Consider the following 21,248-nt stretch of genomic DNA (forward strand, 5'->3'; position numbering starts at 1 on the left):
GGATTTGGGGGAGGGCGGGTTGAAGAGACTTGGGGACATGTTTACTGAAGGGAGGTTCGCCGATATGGAGGAGTTGTAGGAAAAGTTCTAGCTCCCGAGACTAATGAATTAAGATACTTATAGTTTTGCAGCATTTTGTGCAAGGAGATTCCTTCATTTCACCGGCATCGTCGCTCTCAGATAGGGTCCTATTTCTGGCCGGGTTGGGGGAGGCGAGGATTCCAGATATCAATGGTTGGATCCTGTCAGCGGAGCAGTCTTCGTTGGAGGAAGGAAAGCAAAAGTGCATGAACTGTGTCTAGTTTCTGATGGGGGAGTGAGGTTCTTCACAGGGTCAACTCCATCTCCTCTTGTGCTAGGCTCAGTTTGATCCAGTTCAAGGTGGTGCACAGGCCGCACTTGACCAGGGTGTGGATGAGTGGTTTCTTCTCGGGGGTCAAGAATAGGTGCGAACATTGTGCTAGGGGACCGCCGAACCATAAGCACATGTTTTGGTCTTGCCCTAAACTTGTAATTCTGGGTCTCCTTTTTCAGCACCATGTCAGGGATTCTGGGTATTCAACTGGAGCCATGGTTATTTTTGGCATATCAGGCTCGCTGGTGCTGCAGACGGGAGTGAAGGCAAACGTCCTCGCCTTCGCCTCGTTAATAGCCTGGAGACAAGTTCTGCTCGGGTGGAGGTCCCCAACACGGCGCAGTACCTCAGCCTGACTGAGTGATCTGATGCATCTTGAGAAGGCTGGTGAGATCCATGAGGAGTTGGTGGAAGGATTTTACTCGAGGAGGCAGCCTTTCATCTCCTTTTTCAGGAAATTAGTCACTATCACTTGCTGGGGGGAGTTGGTTTTGGATTGGATTTGATTTATTGCCATGTGTACTGAGGTACAGTGAAAAGTATTGTTCTGCCTACAGTCCAGACAGATTCATGTTCCATACATGAAAAGAAATAGGACATACATAAATACATAATGTAAATACATAGATTGGGGCTTCGGGTGAAGCATACGGAGTGTAGTACTACTCACTAGAGAAGATGTGTAGAGTGATCAGGTCCGTCCATAAGAGGGGAAGAAGCTGTTTTTGAACTTTTAGCCCGTGTTTGCAGACTTTTGCATCTCCTGCCCGATGGAAGAGGTTGGAAGAGAGAATAACCCGGGTGGGAGGGGTCTTTGGTTATGCTGCCGCTTTCCCAAGGCAGCTGGAGGTGTAGACAGAGTCAATGGCTGGGAGGTGGTTTTGCATGATGGATTGGGCTGTGTTCATGATTCTCTGTAGTTTCTTACAGTCTTGGGCCGAGCAGTTACCATACCTGGCTGTGATGCAGCCAGATAGGATGCTTTCTATGGTGCATCTGTAAAAATTGATAAGAGTCAATGTGGACATGCCGAATTTCCTTAGTTTCCTGAGGGAGTATAGACGCTGTAGTGCTTTCTTGATCATTGCATCAACGTGGGTGGACCAGGACAGATTACTGGTGATGTGCACACTGTAGGAGCCTTTTCAGAGACTGAGTATTGAGCTTGCTTTACGTGGGGGATTTACCCCCACCTAATTGCAGTTCAGCTAACACAAAGACTTGCGGAGATAGCAGCTCTGGTTGAGGCCGCTTTACTTTCCAAGCTTGGTTCAATGTACGAGAGAGGGTGATTTGGATAAATGCTAAAACCACTCTGCTTTACATTGCTTCTGGTTCGACAGTTATACAATTTCCAAAAATGCTTCTGGTTCAACAGTTATACAATTTCCAAAAATTAGTAGCCCACCCCAGTTGGACTCGATCCAATCCTTGTAGCTGTAGATTTTGCTTTGACCAACAAATGTTACTTTAGGCAGCATGGTAACTGTGTGATCAACTCATGACTTAGCCCCATCCTGTTCCCTGGCCACCAGTTGTTTTTCAACACCCTTGCATCCACTGTCTCTTGCTCTCTCCTACTACCACTTTTCTTACCTTAGTGTGGTCCCTGCTCGTACAATTGTCAGTCTGAGCGCAGGGTAATGGTGCTGCTGATAAGAACTGCTTATTGAACTGGCTGTGTTATTGCTGATCACATTATTTCTGTCTGATTCTGTCTGTCTTAGGAATGTGGTCAAGTTAGCTAACTTAAATCCCATTATACACTGTGGCCACTAGTATCAGCAAGAGTTTAAATGCTTGTTACTGCTATGTTCTAAGAATACATGTTTCATGGTTAATAATGACTACAGGATATACTTTCTATGATTAGTCTCAATCCTCAATGAACTAACTTATGTAGAGCTATTCTAGTGTTATCCTAGCTTTACGGTTTTAAGGGGTCTCATCTCAGGACCCCCCTTCACATACCTAGGAATTTGAAGCTGTCAACTGTCTCCACCTCGGCACCACTGATGCAGACAGGGGTGTGCACGATACTTTGCTTCCTCAAGTCAACGACCAGCTCCTTAGTTTTGCTGACATTGAAGGAGAGATTGTTGTTGTTACACCATGCCACTAGGCTCTATTCTTGTACTCTGACTCATCATTGTTTGAGATCCGACCCACTATGGTCGTGTCATCAGCTAACCTGTAGATGGAGTTGGAGCCATATTTTACCACACAGTCGTGGGTATAGGGAGCTAAGTACGCAGCCTTGCGGGGCCCCGGTATTGAGGACTACCGTGGAGGAGGTGTTGTTGTTTATCCTTACTGACTGTGGTCTATGGATCAGGAAGTTGAGGATCCAGTGCAGAGGGAGGAGCCAAGTCCTAGGTTTTGGAGTTTTGATATGAGCTTGGCTAAGATTATGGGGTTGATGGCGGGCTGTAGTCAATGAATAGGAGTCTGATGTAGGAGTCCTTGTTGTCGAGATGCTCCAGGGATGAGTGTAGGTCCAGGGAGATGGCGTCTGTGTGGACAGGTTAAGGCGGTATGTCAATTGCAGCAGATCAAGGCATTCTGGGAGTATGGAGGTGTGTGTCTCATGACCAACCTCTCAAAGCACTTTATAATGATCGATGTCAAGTCCACCGGACGGTAGTCGTTGATGCTTGTTTCTTGGTTCTCCTTTGGCACCCGTATGATGGTCTTCTTGAAGCAGGTAGGAACATCGGAACGGAGTAGGGAGAGGTTGAAGATGTCCATAAACACACCCGCCAGTTGGTCTGCACAGGATCTGAGTGCACGACCAGGGACTCCGTCAGGACCTGTTGTTTTTTGAGAGTTCACTTTCAAGAAAGCCGCTCTGACTTTAGAAGCTGTGACGTTAGGTATAGGCGTGTTCAAGGCTGCTGGGGCAGTTGACAACAGTTTGATGGTTTCCTGCTCGAAAGGAGCGTATAATGCATTGAGTTCATTGAGGAGTGGTGCTGCCAGAGATTCTACTCGGCTTTGCTTTGTATTATGTTGTTTAAGCCTTGCCACAACCGACGACAATTCGTGTCCAGGGGCTGGTTTAGCACAGTGCGCTAAATAGCTGACTTGTACAAAGAACAAAGAAAAGTACAGCACAGGAACAGGCCCTTCGGCCCTTCAAGCCTGCGCTGACTATGCTGCCAATCTAAACTAAAATCTTCTACACTTCCGGGGTCCGTATCCCTCTATTCCCATCCTGGTAAAGCAGACCAAGGCCAGCAGCTCGGGTTCAATTCCCGTACCAGCCTCCTCAAACAGGCGCCGGAATGTGGCGACTAGGGGTTTTTCACAGTAACTTTATTTGAAGCCTACTTGTGACAATAAGTGATTTTCATTTCATTAGTATTGTGACTCTAGCTTAGTCTGGTAATGTCTCTTGGCATCCCGGAAGGCTTTGCGGAGGTCGTACCTGGATTTGTACAGGTCAAGATCGCCTGTCTTGAACGCCTCAGACCTGGCCTTCAGTACGGAGCGAATCTCCCGATTAAACCATGGTTTCCAGTTGGGGAACGTACGTACTACCTTCTTTGGCACGCAATCTTCCACACACTTGCTGATGAAGTCTGTGGCGGTGGTGGCATACTCATTTAGAATGGCCACTGAGTTCTTGAATACGGACCAGTCCACTTACTCTAAGCAGTTGCATAGGAGCTCTTCTGTTGCCTCGGACCAGCATTAACCAACCTTCTTAACCGGATTCTGCCGCTTGGGTTTCTGCTTGTATGCCGGGAGGAGCACCGTCTTGTGGTCCGATTTTCCAAAGTGCGATCGGGGGATTGATCAGTAGGCGCCCTTGATATTTGTGTAGCCGTGGCCAAGGATGTTGGCACCCCTGGTGGGACAGGAGATGTTTTGTTTGAATTTTGACAGTACATTCTTGAGGTTGGCCTGGTTGAAGTTCCCGACCACGATGAACAGGACCTCCAGGTATTCTGTTTCACTGTTATTAATAGCGGTGTATAATTCATCAAGCACCTTCTTCACTTCATCCTGGGACGGGATGTAATCCGGCATGATGATGTCAGAAGTGAATTCCTGTGGAAGGTAGTACGGGCACTACTACACAGTCAGATATTCCATGTCTGGGGAGCAGTAATTCGCCAGGGTCACCTGGTCGGAGCACCAGGAGGAGTTGATGAGGAGCCAAACCCCTCCACCCTTTGCTTTGCCTGATGACACCGCGCGATCCATCCGGTGTATTGAGAAGCTGTCAGGTTGCACGAGGCAGTCTTTTGAGGCAGTGGTGAGCCACGTCTCCGTGAAACAGAGCCCACAGCAGTCCCTTACTTCCCTCTGAAGAGTTTTGATTACTCAGTGTAGGGGGAGGTTGGGTGTATTTTGCAAGGTTGTTTGTTATATGTTATTGTTTTGCTTTTACCTTGTTATCATGAAAAACTCTTCTGAATAAAAATGTGCGCGTTGGGACATCTTATAACCCTGACTGGCTTGTGTAAAGGCATTATTTTCTTCTAAGTATGTGCATCTTCAAGCAAAATGACTATTTAAAATTAAATAAACACGTTTTAACTTTGAAGATGTCAGAGTTTTAGCATCAAAATGAGCAACTCCCAGGCGCCATCCAGGGTTGCCATGGATACTCAGGAGGCAGTGATTACTTTAGCATCATGACAGAGGCATTATTATATTGTCGTGGATTACTTTCACTCATCCTTACCTGACAACGTGTTTCTACTGCCTCTCAACACCTTAAAGTTACCCGAAAGCAGTTTATTTCAAATCAAGCCTCCTTGTTCCGTGGGCCTACCGCCCGGTGCGCTTACCCCGGACACCCGCGGCGCGCACGCGTCCTTTGACCCGCCGCGCGCGTTCTCTCATCAAAACAATTGAGTGAAATAATCTGAGCCGACCGCGTGCGAAGGAACCGCAAAAACCAACCCCGCCACTCCAAGGAGCCCAACCCAGGAAACCCATCCGCAGGGGCGGTAAGAGGCCGACGCGCTGCGTCCCTCACGTACGCGCGTTCACCGCCTCCGCCCGACGTACGTACGAGTCCGCGGTGTGTGGGAAACGTAGTGCGGGCGAGCGAGGCGGCGCTGCTGGAGGAAAGCGCCAGGTTCGGGTCTCGGTGAAGGGGGGGGAAAAAGAAGCAGGATGGAAGGCTCGCTCTAAGATAATAAAATAATGCTAATAATGTCTGCCCGGTGAGATGAGGCTCCGAAATGGGACTGTTCTGACGGCTGTGGTCTTGTGCGGTGTGCTGTCTGTCTCTTGGTACGCGGCGTTCTCCGCTCAGAAAGGTGAGAGAGACCCTCTTGGAGGGGGAGGGGGGATTAAACGGTCAACAGGGGCCCGCCCGCTCTGAGCCCCACAACCCCTCACCATCCATCATCCCCACTCAGCATCTCCCCATTGCTCAGCATCCTCCTAACATCACCTCCCTTAACATCCAACCCTCTCTCCCCTTAAAAAAAACGATTTTTACCCCCCCCCCCACGGACTGTCCCCACAATTGCTTAGGATGGGTGTTTAATGTTTTATTTCACCCCCCCCCCACTCCTCTATGTGTATTTGCTGAAGCTAAGAGTCACCAGTAGGCTATCCCACCACACACAAAAACAACATGGACTTGCATGTGTTTCTGTCAGCACTGAACCGTGTTCATGTGGGAAAAAATAAAAACATCAATTCAATTTCGAAGCTAAACTGTGTTTCTTATTATTATTCATCGGCTGGTCATCTTTATTTCCTCCTCACAATGTATCTCTTCCACCCCCCCCCCCCCAAAAAAAACTCCTGGAACAATGTGCGAAATGCTTGAGGTTTGTTGTGTGTTTTGCTATTTACTGTGTGAGGCCAGGTTGTGCGCTACCAGTAAAACGCTGAGGGAAAATAAATACAATGTTCCCAACTCCTCTTTCAAATAGTAACTCTTTTTAACATGGGCTGTTTCCTGTTTACCTGTAACCGCAGTAACTTATATCATCGGATGTATCCTCTTGGGAGCTGCTGTGTCCAAGTAATCTTTTTGTTATTGTTGTTGTTGGACCTGGTTTTCGTTGCAGGGTCGGATTTGTTCCATGGTGTGAGTTTTGTCCATTATCACACGAACGCCACCGCTGCTGGGGGCTAAAAACAACTTTCTTCAAAAAAAATAAGAACTGTCGAGTGAGTGAAGTTGAGTGTTGAACTTGCGAGTTTCATATTGTAAGTGGGGGTGAGGAAGGTTTGAAGCGTTTATCTCTCTGAAGGATTAGTCCGAGCTCCTTTGTCTGTGGCACCCCACTGTCCAATCTCTCTTTTTAATCTTTTTCCACTCCTCTGCCTGCAAACGATTTTTGCAATCCTTGCTTTTTGGAAGACTCGCATGGCTTCACGTACAGTTCGATTTCGGCGTAGGCTTCATGCAGTGAACAACAGCCAGCTCGGTGTAACTGAACTTGTTCTTTTTTTAATATATTCTTGAGTGGGATGTTATTGCTCATTCCCAATTGCCCCAGAGAAGGTGGCCGTTGGGCTCTTGAGTCGCTGCAGTCCCTGTAGTTGGTGTAGGTCCACCCGCAGTGCCTTTAGGAAGGGGGTTCCCGGGACTTTGACCAAGCAACTCACGGAATGTGTGACCTTTTTAGGGGAAATTGCAGCTGGTAATATTCGCATATGCTTGTTGCTTTTGTGCTTGGCAGTGTTGAAGAAGCCTTGCCGATTTGGCTGGGAGAAGTTTTTTTTATTTTAAGTTGACCTGCCACTTAAGTGGGACCCAGCAGGTTTGCCAGAGGATCCAAGTTCATGTACAAGCATTTTGTGTTTGCGTCTGTTTACTTGCTAGCAGATGATTTGTTTTTGCTGTCTACCAACACACAATTTCTGATAATGGTGGTACTCTTGGGTAGTTGACATGACATGAGATGGATGGTGTCCCCAGGAGTGTGCCAATGTTTGGAAGGGGTTTCTGACATTTCTACTTCAGCCTGTGCACCACTCCTTTAATCTGACCCTAAAAAACAGAGAGCGGTAAATATATACAATCTCAGTATATGGATGAAATTAGCAAATGCTGGTTGGTTAATATTTCAGACTCGTACTTTTATCAGCGGCTGTCTCTCATTGTTGCTGTGTCCTTCTGGCACTTTCTTTTAAATATATATTTATAGGGTTGCTTTTTTACTGCATGGAGATAACTTGGCGTGAGAGGGAGCGCGATGGAGCAGAATTTCACAGTGATGATTCCTGGAGCCTATTGTCAAATTGTGTCAGTGTTACTTCCATTTTAATGGAAAGATTAAAGACCAATATAATTTCCCTAGTGTGTTGCTTATGGAATGCACATTGCAGAGTTGTTGCGGGCTATCCGTGTTCTGGTGGGATATAAATTGTATCCGGTGGATCATTTTTATTGTGTCCTTGATGTGTATCATGAAGAAAATAAATTGAAACAGTTTATATTGTTACAAGACCTTTCACAGCCTAAAATATAACATTAAGACTGTATTTAAAATGTATAAATTAATTGTTCATTTAACACTCTTCAGATACTGAAGCAGTCCATGTCCATATACAGCATAACCTGGACAATATTCAGGCTTAGGCAGTCGAGAGACAAGTTACATTATTTGTGGCACACAAGAGCCAGGGTAATGACCAGTGCAACAAGAGAGAATGTAACCATCTCCCTTGACATTTAATGACATTGCAATGCTGAACCCCCACTACCAATATTCTGGGGGTTACCATTGACCAGAAACTGAAGTGGACTAGCCATATAAATACTATGGCCACAAATTCTGTAGCGAAACCTGTCTACTGTCAGGAGTACGATGGAATACTACCCACTTGCCTGAATGAGTGCAACTCCAACACACAAGAAGTTCAACACCATCCATTACAAAGCAGCCTGCATGATTGGCATCCAATTTACCCCCTTGAACATTCACCACCGGCTGACGCATAGTGACAGCAGTACATCTACAAGAAGCACAGCAGTAACTCACCAAGGAGTCTTTGACAGCACTTCGAAACCTGTAAGCTCTATCACCTAGAAGGACAAGGGCAGCTTATACATATGAACATCACCACCTGCGAGTTCCCCTCCAAGTCGCTCACAATCCTGACTTGGAATTAAAGAAGTTTTCCTTCACAGTTGCTGAGTCAAAACCCTGGTTCCTAAAAGCACTGAGGGTGTGCCTAAACCACATGCAGTGCCATGCTCTTCAGCTGTTTGAGCACTTCAAACAAAAATAGAGATGCATTGTCAATTGCCCAATTATTTTTTTCCAATTAAGAGGCAATTTAGCGTGGCCAATCCACCTAACCAGCACATCTTTTGGTTGTGGGGGTGAAACCCACGCAGACACTGGGAGAATGTACAAACTCCACACGGACAGTGACCCAGGGCCAAGATTCGAACCCGAGTCCTCAGCGCCGTAGTCCCAGTGCTAACCACTGCGCCACCGTGCTGCCCTCGAGATGTTTTATTATATTAAAGGCGTTATATAAATGCAAGTTGTTGTCATTGTATAAATGTGTACTGCGGTCATATTGCCTTATTGCTCTGAGAAGAGTGATTGGTTTTTAAAAATAAATTTTAGAGTACCCTATTCATTTTTTCCAATTGAGGAGCAATTTAGTGTGGCCAATCTACCTACCCTGCACATCTTTGGGTTGTGGGAGTGAGACCCACACAAACACGGGGAGAATGTGCAAACTCCACACAGACAGTGACCCAGAGCCGGGATCGAACCTGGGACATCAGCGCCATGAGGCAGCAATGCTAACCATTGTGCCACCATGCTGCCCTGAAGAGTGATTAGTTAATGATTATTTTCATGGTGGTATCTGAGAGGGTCAGGATACTGGGTGAACATTCTCTACAAATAGTGCATGACACATTTTTTATCCACTTGAGCAAGATGGAACCCTCATTGTTCTTTTTCATTCCTTGGGGGTGTGGACATCACTCCCAAGTCTGGCATTAACTGCCCATTTCCTGGTTGCCATGTGTGACGATGAGGATAATGGTTAATATAATGAGGGGGTTTGTCTGCAGAGGGCAGTTAAGCATTAATCATATGTAGGCTAAATCAGACAAAGTCGGTATGTTTCCTTTCCTAAGGAGGTTAATGGATCACTTAGGGTTTTACTGACAACCTGGTCACTTTTTTACTGATACCATTTTTAAAGTAAAGACATAGAATTTATCTCAGATTTGCACCCAACTCCTTACTTTCGCTGTTTCTATGTAGAGATCCAAATCTCTTTTCAAGTTCTGTGCTCCAGTGCATTGCGTAATCATAATGCCTTACAGTGACCATCATTATGCACCAATTTGAAAGGTTAACATAGTTTTTCATTTGGAACACATACCAATCCAAAAAAACTGCACTGCCAATTTTATTGTTGGTTTCTTAAAACCATTGCGGTTCTTTCGTTAACAGGAGATGTCTCTCCCACTCAAAATTTGTAATACATCCTACCCAGTAATGGATGCTCCCTGTTTAGAGAGAGGCTTCTCGGCATTTTATCAAATCCATTAAAAGGAGAGAGACATCTGCATTATGATCTGCTTATTGTGTTGTTGAGTTGCTGCAGTTGTGTGAGATATATCACATCCCTAGCAGCTTGAAGCTGTGATTATATAACCATGACAAGAGCACAATGACGAGAGTCTTTACCACAACCAAGTCTTTGAGGTGGTTGCATACATTGTTTAATTTTTGTTGTTGTTTATTTTTAGTTGCATACATTGTATGTATGTATGTATGTCTGTGGTATTGAGGAAACATGGGATATAACATGTAATTGTTTTCCTTCTAAGAGACAATCTAATAGAAGCACTAAAGCTGGGGCAGATTTTCAATTTGACCCTCTGAATGTAAATATTATGTTGAGGATTGAGAGCTGCCTAATTTTCAATTCTATATTAATTTGAATGTTGATAATCAGGTGCTTTCAATAATTGTGATGCCTTGTCTGCATGGCAAATTCAAAATCTCCCCCATGGTCTCCACTTCTGGAGGCAGTGTTTGATGAATTAACATTAATAAACACACTTATTTAAGCATAACATATTTTTATTGTTTGGATAAAGGTTTGTGGGACAAGTGATGTGAGGAACCTCACTGCTAGAAATCCTGTGCTTGACTGTTGGATTGGTGCTTTTGCACCAGCCACGTTCTTAGCAAAAGGAAGCCAGCAAGTCTTCTAATAATAATAATCTTTATTATTGTCACACGTTGGCTTACATTAACACTGCAATGAAGTTACTGCGAAAAGACCCTTGTCACCACATTTCGGCACCTGTTCGGATCCACTGAGGGAGAATACAGAATGTACAATTCGCCTAACAGCACGTCTTTCAGGACTTGAGTGGAAACCGGAGCACCTGGGAGAAACCCACACAGACACTGGGAAAACGTGCAAACTCCACACGGACAGTGACCCAGAGCCAGGATCGAATTTGGGACCTCGGCGCCATGAGCCAGCAATGCTAACCACTGTGCCACCATGCTGTCCTTCAGGATTAATTTCTGTGGCAGTCTGCTGTTGGAAACTAAAAGGCACTAAAACTGCTCTAGTAGACACTGTTGCCTCAGTAGGTGCTTTTATTCTCCTGGTTTAGTTTTGACTTCTAATTTGTCAGTGTCACTACAGCTGATTGATGTCACTACCATGCTGAATTCCAGAGCAGTACAAAGACATGTGTAACTCTGGGTTGCAGTTTAGTGTCTGCCTTGTTAGAATTGCATGGAAGCGGGTAAGTTTAGCCAAGTAGCACGGATGGTCATTACCTTTATCGGGACCATACAAAGGTTACATATGGGGCCAGTACATTTTATTACACAATGCAATGTTAAATACAACATTTAAATCTTGTGCCAAATTTGCACAGGGCTGATTATGTAATAATCTTTATTGTCACAAGTAGGCTTACAGTAACACTGCAATGAAGTTACTGTGAAAAGCCCCTAGTTGCCACATTCTGGCGCCTGTTCGGGTACACGGGGAGAATTCAGAATGTCCAAATTACCTAACAGCATTTCTTTCAGGACTTGTGGGAGGAAACCGGAGCACCTGGAGAAAACCCACGCAGACACAGGTAGAATGTGCAGACTCCATACAGACAGTGACCCAAGCTGGGAATTGAACCTGGGACCCTGGTGCTCTAAAGCCACAGTGCTAACCACTATGCTACCGTGCTGCCTAGTAATGGCATATTTGCATCATCATATTATTTGCCTGTGCTGAATCCATTGTTGATATTTATTGTCACATGTACCGAAGTACAGTGAAAAGTATTTTTCTGCAGCCAAGGGAACGGACACAGTATGTACATAGTAGACAAAAAGAATAATCGACAGAGAACATTGACAATGGTACATCGACAAACAGTGATTGGTTACAGTGCGGAACAAGGAGCCAAACAAAGCAAATACATGAGCAAGAGCATCATAGGGCACCGCGAATAGTGTTCTTACAGGGAACAGATCAGGCGAGTGAGAACTCTCCTTAACAGATCTTCTTTTTATTTATCATATCGTTCCTTTTCTTTTCATGTACTTAATGATCTGTTGAGCTGCTCGCAGAAAAATACTTTTAACTGTACCTCGATACACGTGACCATAATCCGTTCAAATCAGAGGGAGAGTCTTTGAGGCTATTAGCTGTGGGGAAGAAGCTGTTCCTATGTTTGGATGTGCAGGTCTTCAGACTTCTGTATCTACTGTCTGATGGAAGGGCCTGGAAGAGGGCAGAGCCTGGGTGGGAGGGGTCTCTGTAAATGCTGTCTGCCTTCCTGAGGCAGCGGGAGATGCAGACAGAATCAGTGGAGGGTGTGATGCGTTGGGCTGAGTTCACCACACTCTGTAGTTTCTTGTGATCTTGAGCTGAGCAGTTGCCATACCAAACTGTGATGCAGTCGGATAGGATGCTCTCTATGACACATCTGTAGTTGTTTGTGAGAGCCGATGCCGAATTTCTTTAACTTCCATAGAAATGAAAATGAAATGAAAATCGCTTATTGTCACGAGTAGACTTCAATGAAGTTACTGTGAAAAGCCCCTAGTCGCCACATTCCGGCGCCTGTCCGGGGAGACTGGTACGGGAATCGAACCGTGCTGCTGGCCTGCTTGGTCTGCTTTAAAAGCCAGCGATTTAGCCGAGTGAGCTAAACCAGCTAAACTAGAGATGTTGGGCTTTCTTGATTGTTGCCTCAACGTGAGTGGACCAGACTGTTGGTGATGGTGACCCACAGGACCTTAAAAGCTAGGCCTTCTCTACTTCGGAGCCATTGATGTAGATTGGGCGGGGTGGGAGGGGGGGGGGGAGGGAGAGGAGGTGCCGTGCTACACTTCCGGAAGTCGATGATTAGTTCCTTGGTCTTTTCAACATTTAGAGAGAGGTTGTTTTCGGTACACCATGCAACCAAATGATCTATTTCCCTTCTGTAGTCTGACCATCGTTTGAGATATGACCCATTACAGTCAGTTATAGCATCTGCAAACTGATCGAATTGTAGTTAAATCTTGCCACATAGTCATGTGTAAACGGGGAGTACAGTAGAGGACTGAGCACACATCCTTGCAGGGCCCCGGTGTTGAGGAATATTGTGGAAGAGGTGCTGTTACCTAACCTGACGGATTGCTGTCTGTTGGTGAGGAAGTCCAGGATCTAGCTGCACAGGGAGGTGTCGAGTCACAGATTGCAGAGTTTGGTTATTAGTCTTGTCGGGATAATGGTGTTGCTTTTTTTTTGTCCTCCCTTTATTTCAGCCAGACATGCTGTCTGCTTTACTCACCAACTCTGTGTTCAGCAACCTTACAACCCTCTGTAAAGCAAAATGAGTTTCTGATACCCCCTGTCCTACATATTATGCATATAGTCTTGAATGCATGTCATCTTATTTAAAATCCCTCAATCACTGGAAGTAGCCTGTTTCTATCGCTTGTATCCCATCACTTCAAAGTGTTAAACATCTCTCCTCAAATCATCCTGTATTGCCATCTGTTCTAATGAAAGCAGCTTTAAAATTTTCCAAATATTTTTATATTTGTATTTAGGTTTCCTAAAATGGGAGCAGGACTAGGCCATATGGCTCCACTTGTCTGCTCTGTCATCCAACAAGACCATTCTAGCCTTTTGAGCATCCCCAATTTAATCACTGCACCCTATTCTGGCTATCCATTAAGCAGCTTAAGTATTAAGCCCTGGGATTCCTTCCCTTAACCTCTCAGTCTCTCTACTTCTTGTTCCTCCTTTAAGACATTCCTTAAAACTTACCTCCTGCTCTGCCCAAGACCGCAGGAAACTACAAAAGGATATGAATGTAGCCCAGTCCATCATGCAAACCAGCCTCACATTCATTGATCTATAATTCCCGCTGCCTCGGGAATAATAACTAAGGCATAATTAAGGACCCCACGCACCTCGGACATACTCTCTTCCACCTTCTTCCATCAGGAAAAAGATACCAAAGTTTGAGGTCGCGTACCAACCGACTCAAGAACAGATTCTTCCCTACTGCAATCAGACTTTTGAATGGACCTACCTCGTATTAAGTTGACCTTTTCTTTGCACCTTGCTATAACTGTAACATTATATTGTGCAGTCTCTCCTTCCTTCCCTATGTACGATATGCATTGTTTGTACAGCATGCAAGAAACAATACTTTTCACTGTATACTAATACATGTGACAATAATAAATCAAATTAATCTTTACAAAGCTTTTGACCATCTGGCCTGATATCTTCTTCAGTGGCTTGACTAGGTTTTGCACAAAGGTTGAGAATCCCTGCTTTATCAACCAATATGTTATACATGCTATACTCACTGCAGGTAGATTTGGACAGTGTGAAGGAAAATTAGCTTTGAAATGCAAATTTAGAATAGGAGAGAAAAAAAGAGGTTAACTGGTGTTGAAGTTGGTAAACCCTCCCTCTTTCTAGTTTGTAAACCTGCTCCCTTGTCTTGGTGATCTTATTTACGCGGTAATGGAATATTTTGAGCATGAAAGACATCTGGTGGATGAATTGCTATCCTCAAAAATGCTTTGCCTGACTTGTTTGAAATTCAGTAACATAAATGTTCTCCAATGTTGCTCATCATTTGGTGGTGAAATATTGCATTTGTGTTTTGGCAGAGCAACCAGGAAAAATAATTATCTTTTTCTCTTGGAAACTTATTAGGAATAAGAATGACCTGTTGGCCCAATCTTTGAGTCTGTGGCATTGGAAGGATATGGCTGTTCAACTTGTTGCGAGATATGACTCGAATGGAGTCAAGAGTTGGCTAGTGTTTACGCTTGAAGTGCAGAAGTACAGCACGTATCTAAAGTCCTCTGCGACTGACGGTACATTCTCTAAATTTGAACTACCAGGATTCTAATTGGTACGGAAGTTCAGAATTAGAGTCATCACTTTTTAAATCGGGGATTTTCAAACAATATTGACTTTTATTTGTTTAAATAGCATCTTGTAATGTAAATAATATGATCCTACAAAGGTCCAATGAAGGAAAATGGACACGGCTAGAGAGAATGAACAAAATAATTGAATTTCAAAGCGCCTTTTACACCTTCCGAATGTCCCAAAGTCCTTTACAGACAATTAAGTCCTTTTGAATGTAGCCATTGTTGTCAGAAATGTGTTAATTTGCATACAGCAAAATCCCACAAACAGCAGTGATAATGATCAGATCATTTGTTGTAGTGAGAATAGTTGAGGGATAAATTTTGGCCTCGGACACAGGAAATAGCTCCTCTGCTCTTCGAATAGCAATCATGATTACGTTCACCTGAGAGGGCAGGCTTCAGTTTAATGTCTTATTTGAAAGATGACACCTCGAGCAGTGCAGCATTCACTTAGTACTAAACTGAAGTGTCAATCTGGATTTCGGGCTCAAGTCTCGGGAATAGAATGTGAATCCACAACTTCTGATATCACAATATGATGGAATCTGTAGTTTTCATGCCAATTTTCTCAGTCACCTCTGTGATCAGTCTTGTTCACTACCTTATTACTTGCATATGCATCATAGTAAAGGCTAAAAATAAAGCAATTCCAAAAGGCAGGAGGAGTCTTTTTCCTTTTTTACAATCACTATCTGTGACATATTTGATTGTGAGGTGATCTCAACTTTGATTTAAACAATTGTGGCACCTCTTTGACATGAATTTTTATTCTAGATTTATGCAAATTCTAATGGATTCATGGAGTCTTTGCAAAAACTTATAACGGTATCTTGTCCATTTGTAGTATTTGTAATAAACAGGTTGCAGCTTTTATTTGAGGGGAAAAAAATTACAGCTGGTAAACCAACATCCGTTTTACACTTTTGACACAAACTATACAAATTATTAATGTTGGTTTAAATAATATTCGGGGGAAACGTTCTTTTGAAAATAATCACTGCAGCTGCTATTTGATAGGATCCTTTGGAGGAAAAAAACAGGGAAGTTGCTTTCATCTAATTAGCAATTATGTGTACATAACCCAGAGAAGATGGAGAAACTAGAGATATTGGGATTCTTCTTTTAGAGGAGAGATGGTTAAGGGGTGATGTCATGGAGGTGTTCAAAATTTATTATGGGGTTTTGATAGAACAAATAAAGTGACCAGGAGGGTTGGAAGCAAAAAATACAGATTTAAGGTAACGGGTGGAAGAACTAGAGGGAATATGAGCTATTCTTTTTTTAATGCAAAGTTACGATGACCTGGCTGAAGGGGTGGTGAAAGCAGTTGTAATAGTAATTTACAAAATATGAATTGGATAATTACTTTAAAATGGAAAAAAAGAGAGCTGTGGGGAAAGAGCAGGGAAGTGGAACTATTTGGATAGTTCTTCCAAAGTGCCAACCACTATGAGGATGATGGACCAAATGGCTGCCTTCTGTGATGAATAAATTCAAACTCTACTCGAGAATTTTAATTCACTTTGGGGGCGGGGGGCGGAAGAGAATCATAGATTGGAACAAAAAGCTGGCAGTAAAAGTGACTATGAAGCCCTTTAATAATAAAAACCCTTTCCCTGGTCTGGTCTATATGTGACCCCAGTCCCCATACCAATATGATTGACCAAACTGTTCTGCGTTGGCCTTGGGAGGTGGACATTAAATGGTGGCCTTTCCTGGGACGCCTATACCGTAAAAATAAAGATACAGGTGTGGTCAACTGTACCAAAACTGGGGCAGCACGGTGGCACAGCGGTTAGCATTGCTGCCTACGGCGCTGAGGACCTGGGTTCGAATCCTGGCCCTGGGTCACTGTCCGTGTGGAGTTTGCACATTCTCCCCGTGTCTGCGTGGGTTTCGCCACAACAACCCAAAAGATGTGCAGGATAGGTGGATTGGCCATGCTAAATTGCCCCTTAATTGGAAAAAAATAATTGGCTACTCTAAATTTTTTTTTAAACTACAAAAACTGATGGGCAAATTTGCACTTTGTCCAAAATGCTTCTCTGCTCAGTTTTTGCCTCCTGTTAGCCCCATTGCTCTTCCATACTTGACCAATCAGAATGAATGCATTGGTGCAATTCTAAATCAGAAGGGCAAAATCTACAGTTGTACTATGGTTTGATTTCACAATTCGGGGACAATTAATGAAAACAAAATTTAAAAATTTTTAACAGTTTAAGTGGACATCTGGTTCAAGTGGCCACTTTGGAATTAATTATTGGCATTTCCCTGCAGCTTCTAGCAAAAAAATGAATAGTTTACCTCTGTGTAATTTCTTTTGATTTCTATTCTCAAATGATTAGTGGTAATTCTTTCCCTCTACACATCTAATCCACATTGAGGATTATCTGCCACAATTTATTGGAGAGGTTTATCATAATTCTTTTTGCCCTTTTTTTAAAGTGGCCTAATTTATTGCATAAATTGTAGCATTAAGTTTCGCAACAACTGCAGCATAGCTAGGCCAATACATTCTCTTGCGTTTTTGTTTTATTCTGCAGCCTCTGCTTGCTGTGACATGCCCTGATTTTTACCTGCTGCCTAGGACTGGGTGAGTGTAGGTAGTATGCTTCGTGATAGTTCAGGCAAGTTGTGGGTGGGAGGGAATTGCCTGATCTTGTAAGTCAGATGCCTGATGTTGATTCATCTTGAGGAATGGAAATAAGGTCTGCATTCTTCACGACCTCGGGATGGCTCAAAGCAACATTACACCTAATCCAAGTACTGACTTTCAGTCACTGTTGCAATGTAGAAAACATGGCAGCTAATTTGTGCCAAGCAAACTCTGCCAAACTGCAATAACCAGATGATCTATTTCAGGTGTTGTGAGGGATAGATGTGGGCACAGGAGAACTTTGCTGTTCTTCTTTGAATAGAGGATGCAGTGGCGTAGTGGTATTGTCACTGGACTAATAATCCAGAGACCTAGGGTAATACTCTGGGGTCACAGGTTCGAATCCCACCATGATGAAATTTGAATTCCAAATAATGGAACTAATGTTGCAAAAAAAAATAAAAAAATAAATCTGATTCACAAATGCCGTTTTAGGGAAGGAAATCTGCTGTCCTTGCCAGGTTTGGCCTACATGTGACTCCAGACCCACGGCGATGTGGTTCACTTCTGAAAATGTCCTCTGAAATGGCAATTCGAGATGGACAATGAATTCTGTCCCAGCCAGCATCAACACTAGTATTGACTATTTCTGTGTTTTTTATATATATTGTGTTACTGTGCTGTTTATATAAGCTCTTTCCTCACTAAGTGCTGAAACCTCAGATGTTTTTTTCATGTGAGAGTTGAGTCAGAGTGGCATAGGCTATCCATCAATTGACATCCACACATGACCCTTTCCAGCAGAGATCACTGGATAGGCATTGGGGCAAGGGGGATCTTAGCCCCTAGGTTTACTGAAGCCAATAAAACAGATGTATTATTGAAGATAAAGATTTAGTATATCTGAATCAAATGATCCTATTAGTGAAGGGCTTGACAACTTATCTTATTAATCCTGCAGTACTCAACAGCTTAATTCTGAAATGCTGTACAATGTAATCCTGTGGAAGGAATCTACTCCCACTTTTTCCCCTTGGTTTTACAAAGACATTTTTAAAAAAATAAACAATTTTAATGAGGTATTTTTGGCATTACAAACAACAACAGTATAAAAACAAAGAACAAGAAACATAGTGCAATCACCGACTCCCATCCCGCCAAGACCCGCCTAATTGACCTGAAATTGTACCCGCTTGTTGATCAAAATCGCCACCCCTCTAGTCCTGGTCTGCAGCTCCAAATGAAAGACCTGGCTGACCCAATCCTTCCTTGGTCTGACTTGATCCGCCACTTTCAGGTGTGTCTCCTGTAACATTATCACGTCCGCCTTCTGAGCCCTCGGATGCGTGACCACACATGCCCTCTTGACTGGCCCATTCAACCGTCTTACATTCCAGGTGATCAGCCTAGTTGGGGGGCACCGTGCCCCCCCCCCCCCCCCCCCCCCCCCCCCCCCCGCCTGCCGATCAGCCATCCCCTTTCCTGGGCCCGCCTCCAGCCCATGTGCCGTGCCTCCATTGGCCCACCTCCTGGCAGCCCCCACCCCCCACCTCTCTGTCCCAAAACCTAAGTCCCTCTCTCGCCAGCAGAGTAACCCCCCCCCCCCCCCCCCCCACCAGCAGCAACAACAACACTTTGTAACCTAACCCCTGCCATGGATTAATCATATGCACACCCCCCACTGTGCTTCCGTCGACTAGCTCACCCAGCTAGCCTGGTGGCCCTCGCCTCCAGCGCCAAGAAGTCTCCCCCCTATTGGTCCCCCACTCCCCTCTCCCCCGCCAATCAAAACCACCTCCCTCATCAAACCGGCCCCAAACAATCGCCCAATTACCATAAGAGACGACCCAAAACGAAAAACCCATGAAGAACCCCCCCCCATAGCGCAAATCAAAGTAATAAAACGTTAAAAGCCCCACCAGCCACCCCCACCAAAACACCGAAAACCCATAGAAACCAAATAACTTTTACTTCCCCCCCACCTTCAACCAAACTCCAATGCAGAAGAGAAACGACAATCAAAACGTATAAACATCACTCAAAAAAGTTACAACTTAAAGCAAAAAGGGGGTTCCCCCCCGGCTGCAGCTTCCTCGCCATCGCTCTGTACACCCTGTCCACCTCCAACGATTGGGGGAAACCCCCTCTCCCAGAAGCTTCTGAAACATACTTGCCACAAACGTGCCAGCACCAGCCCCCTCCGAGAGACCGACAATTCTTAAGTTCTGCTGGCGAGCTCTATTCTCCAGGTCTTCTACCTTCTCCAGCAGCCTTTTTTGCTGATCCTTCAGCATCCCCACCTCCAGTTCAACCACCGTTTGGTGCTCCTCCTGGTCCATCAGCACTTTCTCCAGCTTCTGAAGCGTCCGATCCTGGGCATTCAGCCTGCGCTCCAGCTGATCAATCGATTCCTTTATCGGGTCAAGACAGTCCAGTTTCTGCCTAGCAAAGACCTCGAGGATGACCTGCATCAACTCCTCCGTTGATGGTTGGGCCATCACAGCAGGGGTCCAAACATCAGCCATACTGTGTTCAGCTGCAACCTCCACCCAGCCCTTGCTTATCTTCTTATTTCTTCCTTTTCGATCCCTTGGGGTTCTTCGTTGCATATACCAATGTGTGGATCCAGTGCCAAATTGTCTGCGCCTTCAAAGCCAGTGCTCAAAACAGCAAAAAGGTCGGGGGGAATAAAGGTCCAAAAGTCCGGCCAGAGTGGGAGCCACCAAATGTGCGACTTACTCCCTCATAGCCGCCACCAGAAGTCTACTAAGACATTGTTGCCTACAGCAGTGTCCTAATTTCTCTTCTCTCCCCCCCCCCTTGAATGCTGTACACAAAGTCCGGGTACCCATTCACATTTGACATGAGCTGTCCGTGTCCTGCGTGATCTTACTCTGGAGTGTTGTTTTGATATCACTATGCTCCTCTTCAGAGAACAATATGAAATGGGTGAAAGATTCTTTGACTGTTTTGACTGTGCACTTCTTGCATGACCATGACAATCAGTCCTATCAGTGTTTGGTGGGGGTGGGGGGTGGGGGGGGGGTTTGATGTGCTTCCACTACCCATACAATGAGGGGGGTTGATTATTCACAGCTATTGGAAACAAGGACCCAGTTGTCAGCTAGGTGTCAATCCTGAATTCTGAACCAGAGCTCTTCATTTAATGGGACTGGCTGAAGAGGGTTTCAAACTCTACATGTCCTGACTCTGGTGGGAATGCTGGCACTGAAATAAAGGTTCATATTCATTTTTATGACTTGGTCACTTGCCACCATTTTCCCATGCAATGCTTTCTCTTGGGAATATTTCTCCCATTTTGATAACTAGAAAAACTTTATTGACACCTTAATTTAGGGAAAACATCTTTAGACACATTTGAGAAAACTGATGGCCTTGTGCATTTATAGGCAGTCGCGATAGGACCAAAGACATGGGTGAAGATATAACTCATTTCTGTATCTTGTTGAATGTGGCTAGAGTCTGTTATTCCCAAGGATGAATTACATAAAATTATCATCTTCGATCACTCGCGAATGAGTATGATTGTCCACCCTAAGAAATTGAGTGTTACTGGTCATGAGTTCTGTGGATTCTTGCATGGCCGATGAGCCTGATCCTAGAGCCGCATCTTCAATTGCACACTTGGCAGGTGTTTCTGGAAGCTGAGATCGGTCCTTTTTACTCCAGCTAGCTGGTGTTCCTTTCTCGAGCGCCTTTTCTGGGCCTCCTCTTGCTGTCGTCTGTACTTGAAGACTTGTTCCTTCAATCAGTGGGTTCCTTCAAGTAGGTCCTTTCTGAGCAAGGGTCTCTTGGGTATTGACATCTATGTTGCATTTCTTGTGGTAAGCTTTCAGGGTATCTGAAAGCGCTTCCTTCGTCCTCGTGTTCAGAAGGGAGGAGCTGGCCTGAGTTGATT

The 21,248-nt window shown here is 44.5% G+C and overlaps 2 protein-coding genes across 2 annotated transcripts in view; one reads left to right on the forward strand and one right to left on the reverse strand.

Annotated features, from left to right (window-relative positions):
- Positions 1 to 5,165, reverse strand: part of sqstm1 (sequestosome 1) — a 75,749-nt gene extending 70,584 nt beyond the window's left edge. The window contains exon 1 of the mRNA XM_038796211.1: positions 5,049 to 5,165. The gene's annotated coding sequence lies outside the window, so the exon portion shown is untranslated. The remainder of the gene's footprint in view (positions 1 to 5,048) is intronic.
- Positions 5,166 to 5,379: 214 nt separating this feature from the next.
- Positions 5,380 to 21,248, forward strand: part of mgat4b (alpha-1,3-mannosyl-glycoprotein 4-beta-N-acetylglucosaminyltransferase B) — a 366,555-nt gene continuing 350,686 nt past the window's right edge. Inside the window, exon 1 of the mRNA XM_038796210.1 lies at positions 5,380 to 5,631. Coding sequence (XP_038652138.1) covers positions 5,541 to 5,631 — 91 coding nt within the window. The 5' untranslated portion in view covers positions 5,380 to 5,540. The remainder of the gene's footprint in view (positions 5,632 to 21,248) is intronic.

The sequence above is a fragment of the Scyliorhinus canicula genome, chromosome 4, assembly GCF_902713615.1.
Source record: "Scyliorhinus canicula chromosome 4, sScyCan1.1, whole genome shotgun sequence".
NCBI lineage: Eukaryota > Metazoa > Chordata > Chondrichthyes > Carcharhiniformes > Scyliorhinidae > Scyliorhinus > Scyliorhinus canicula.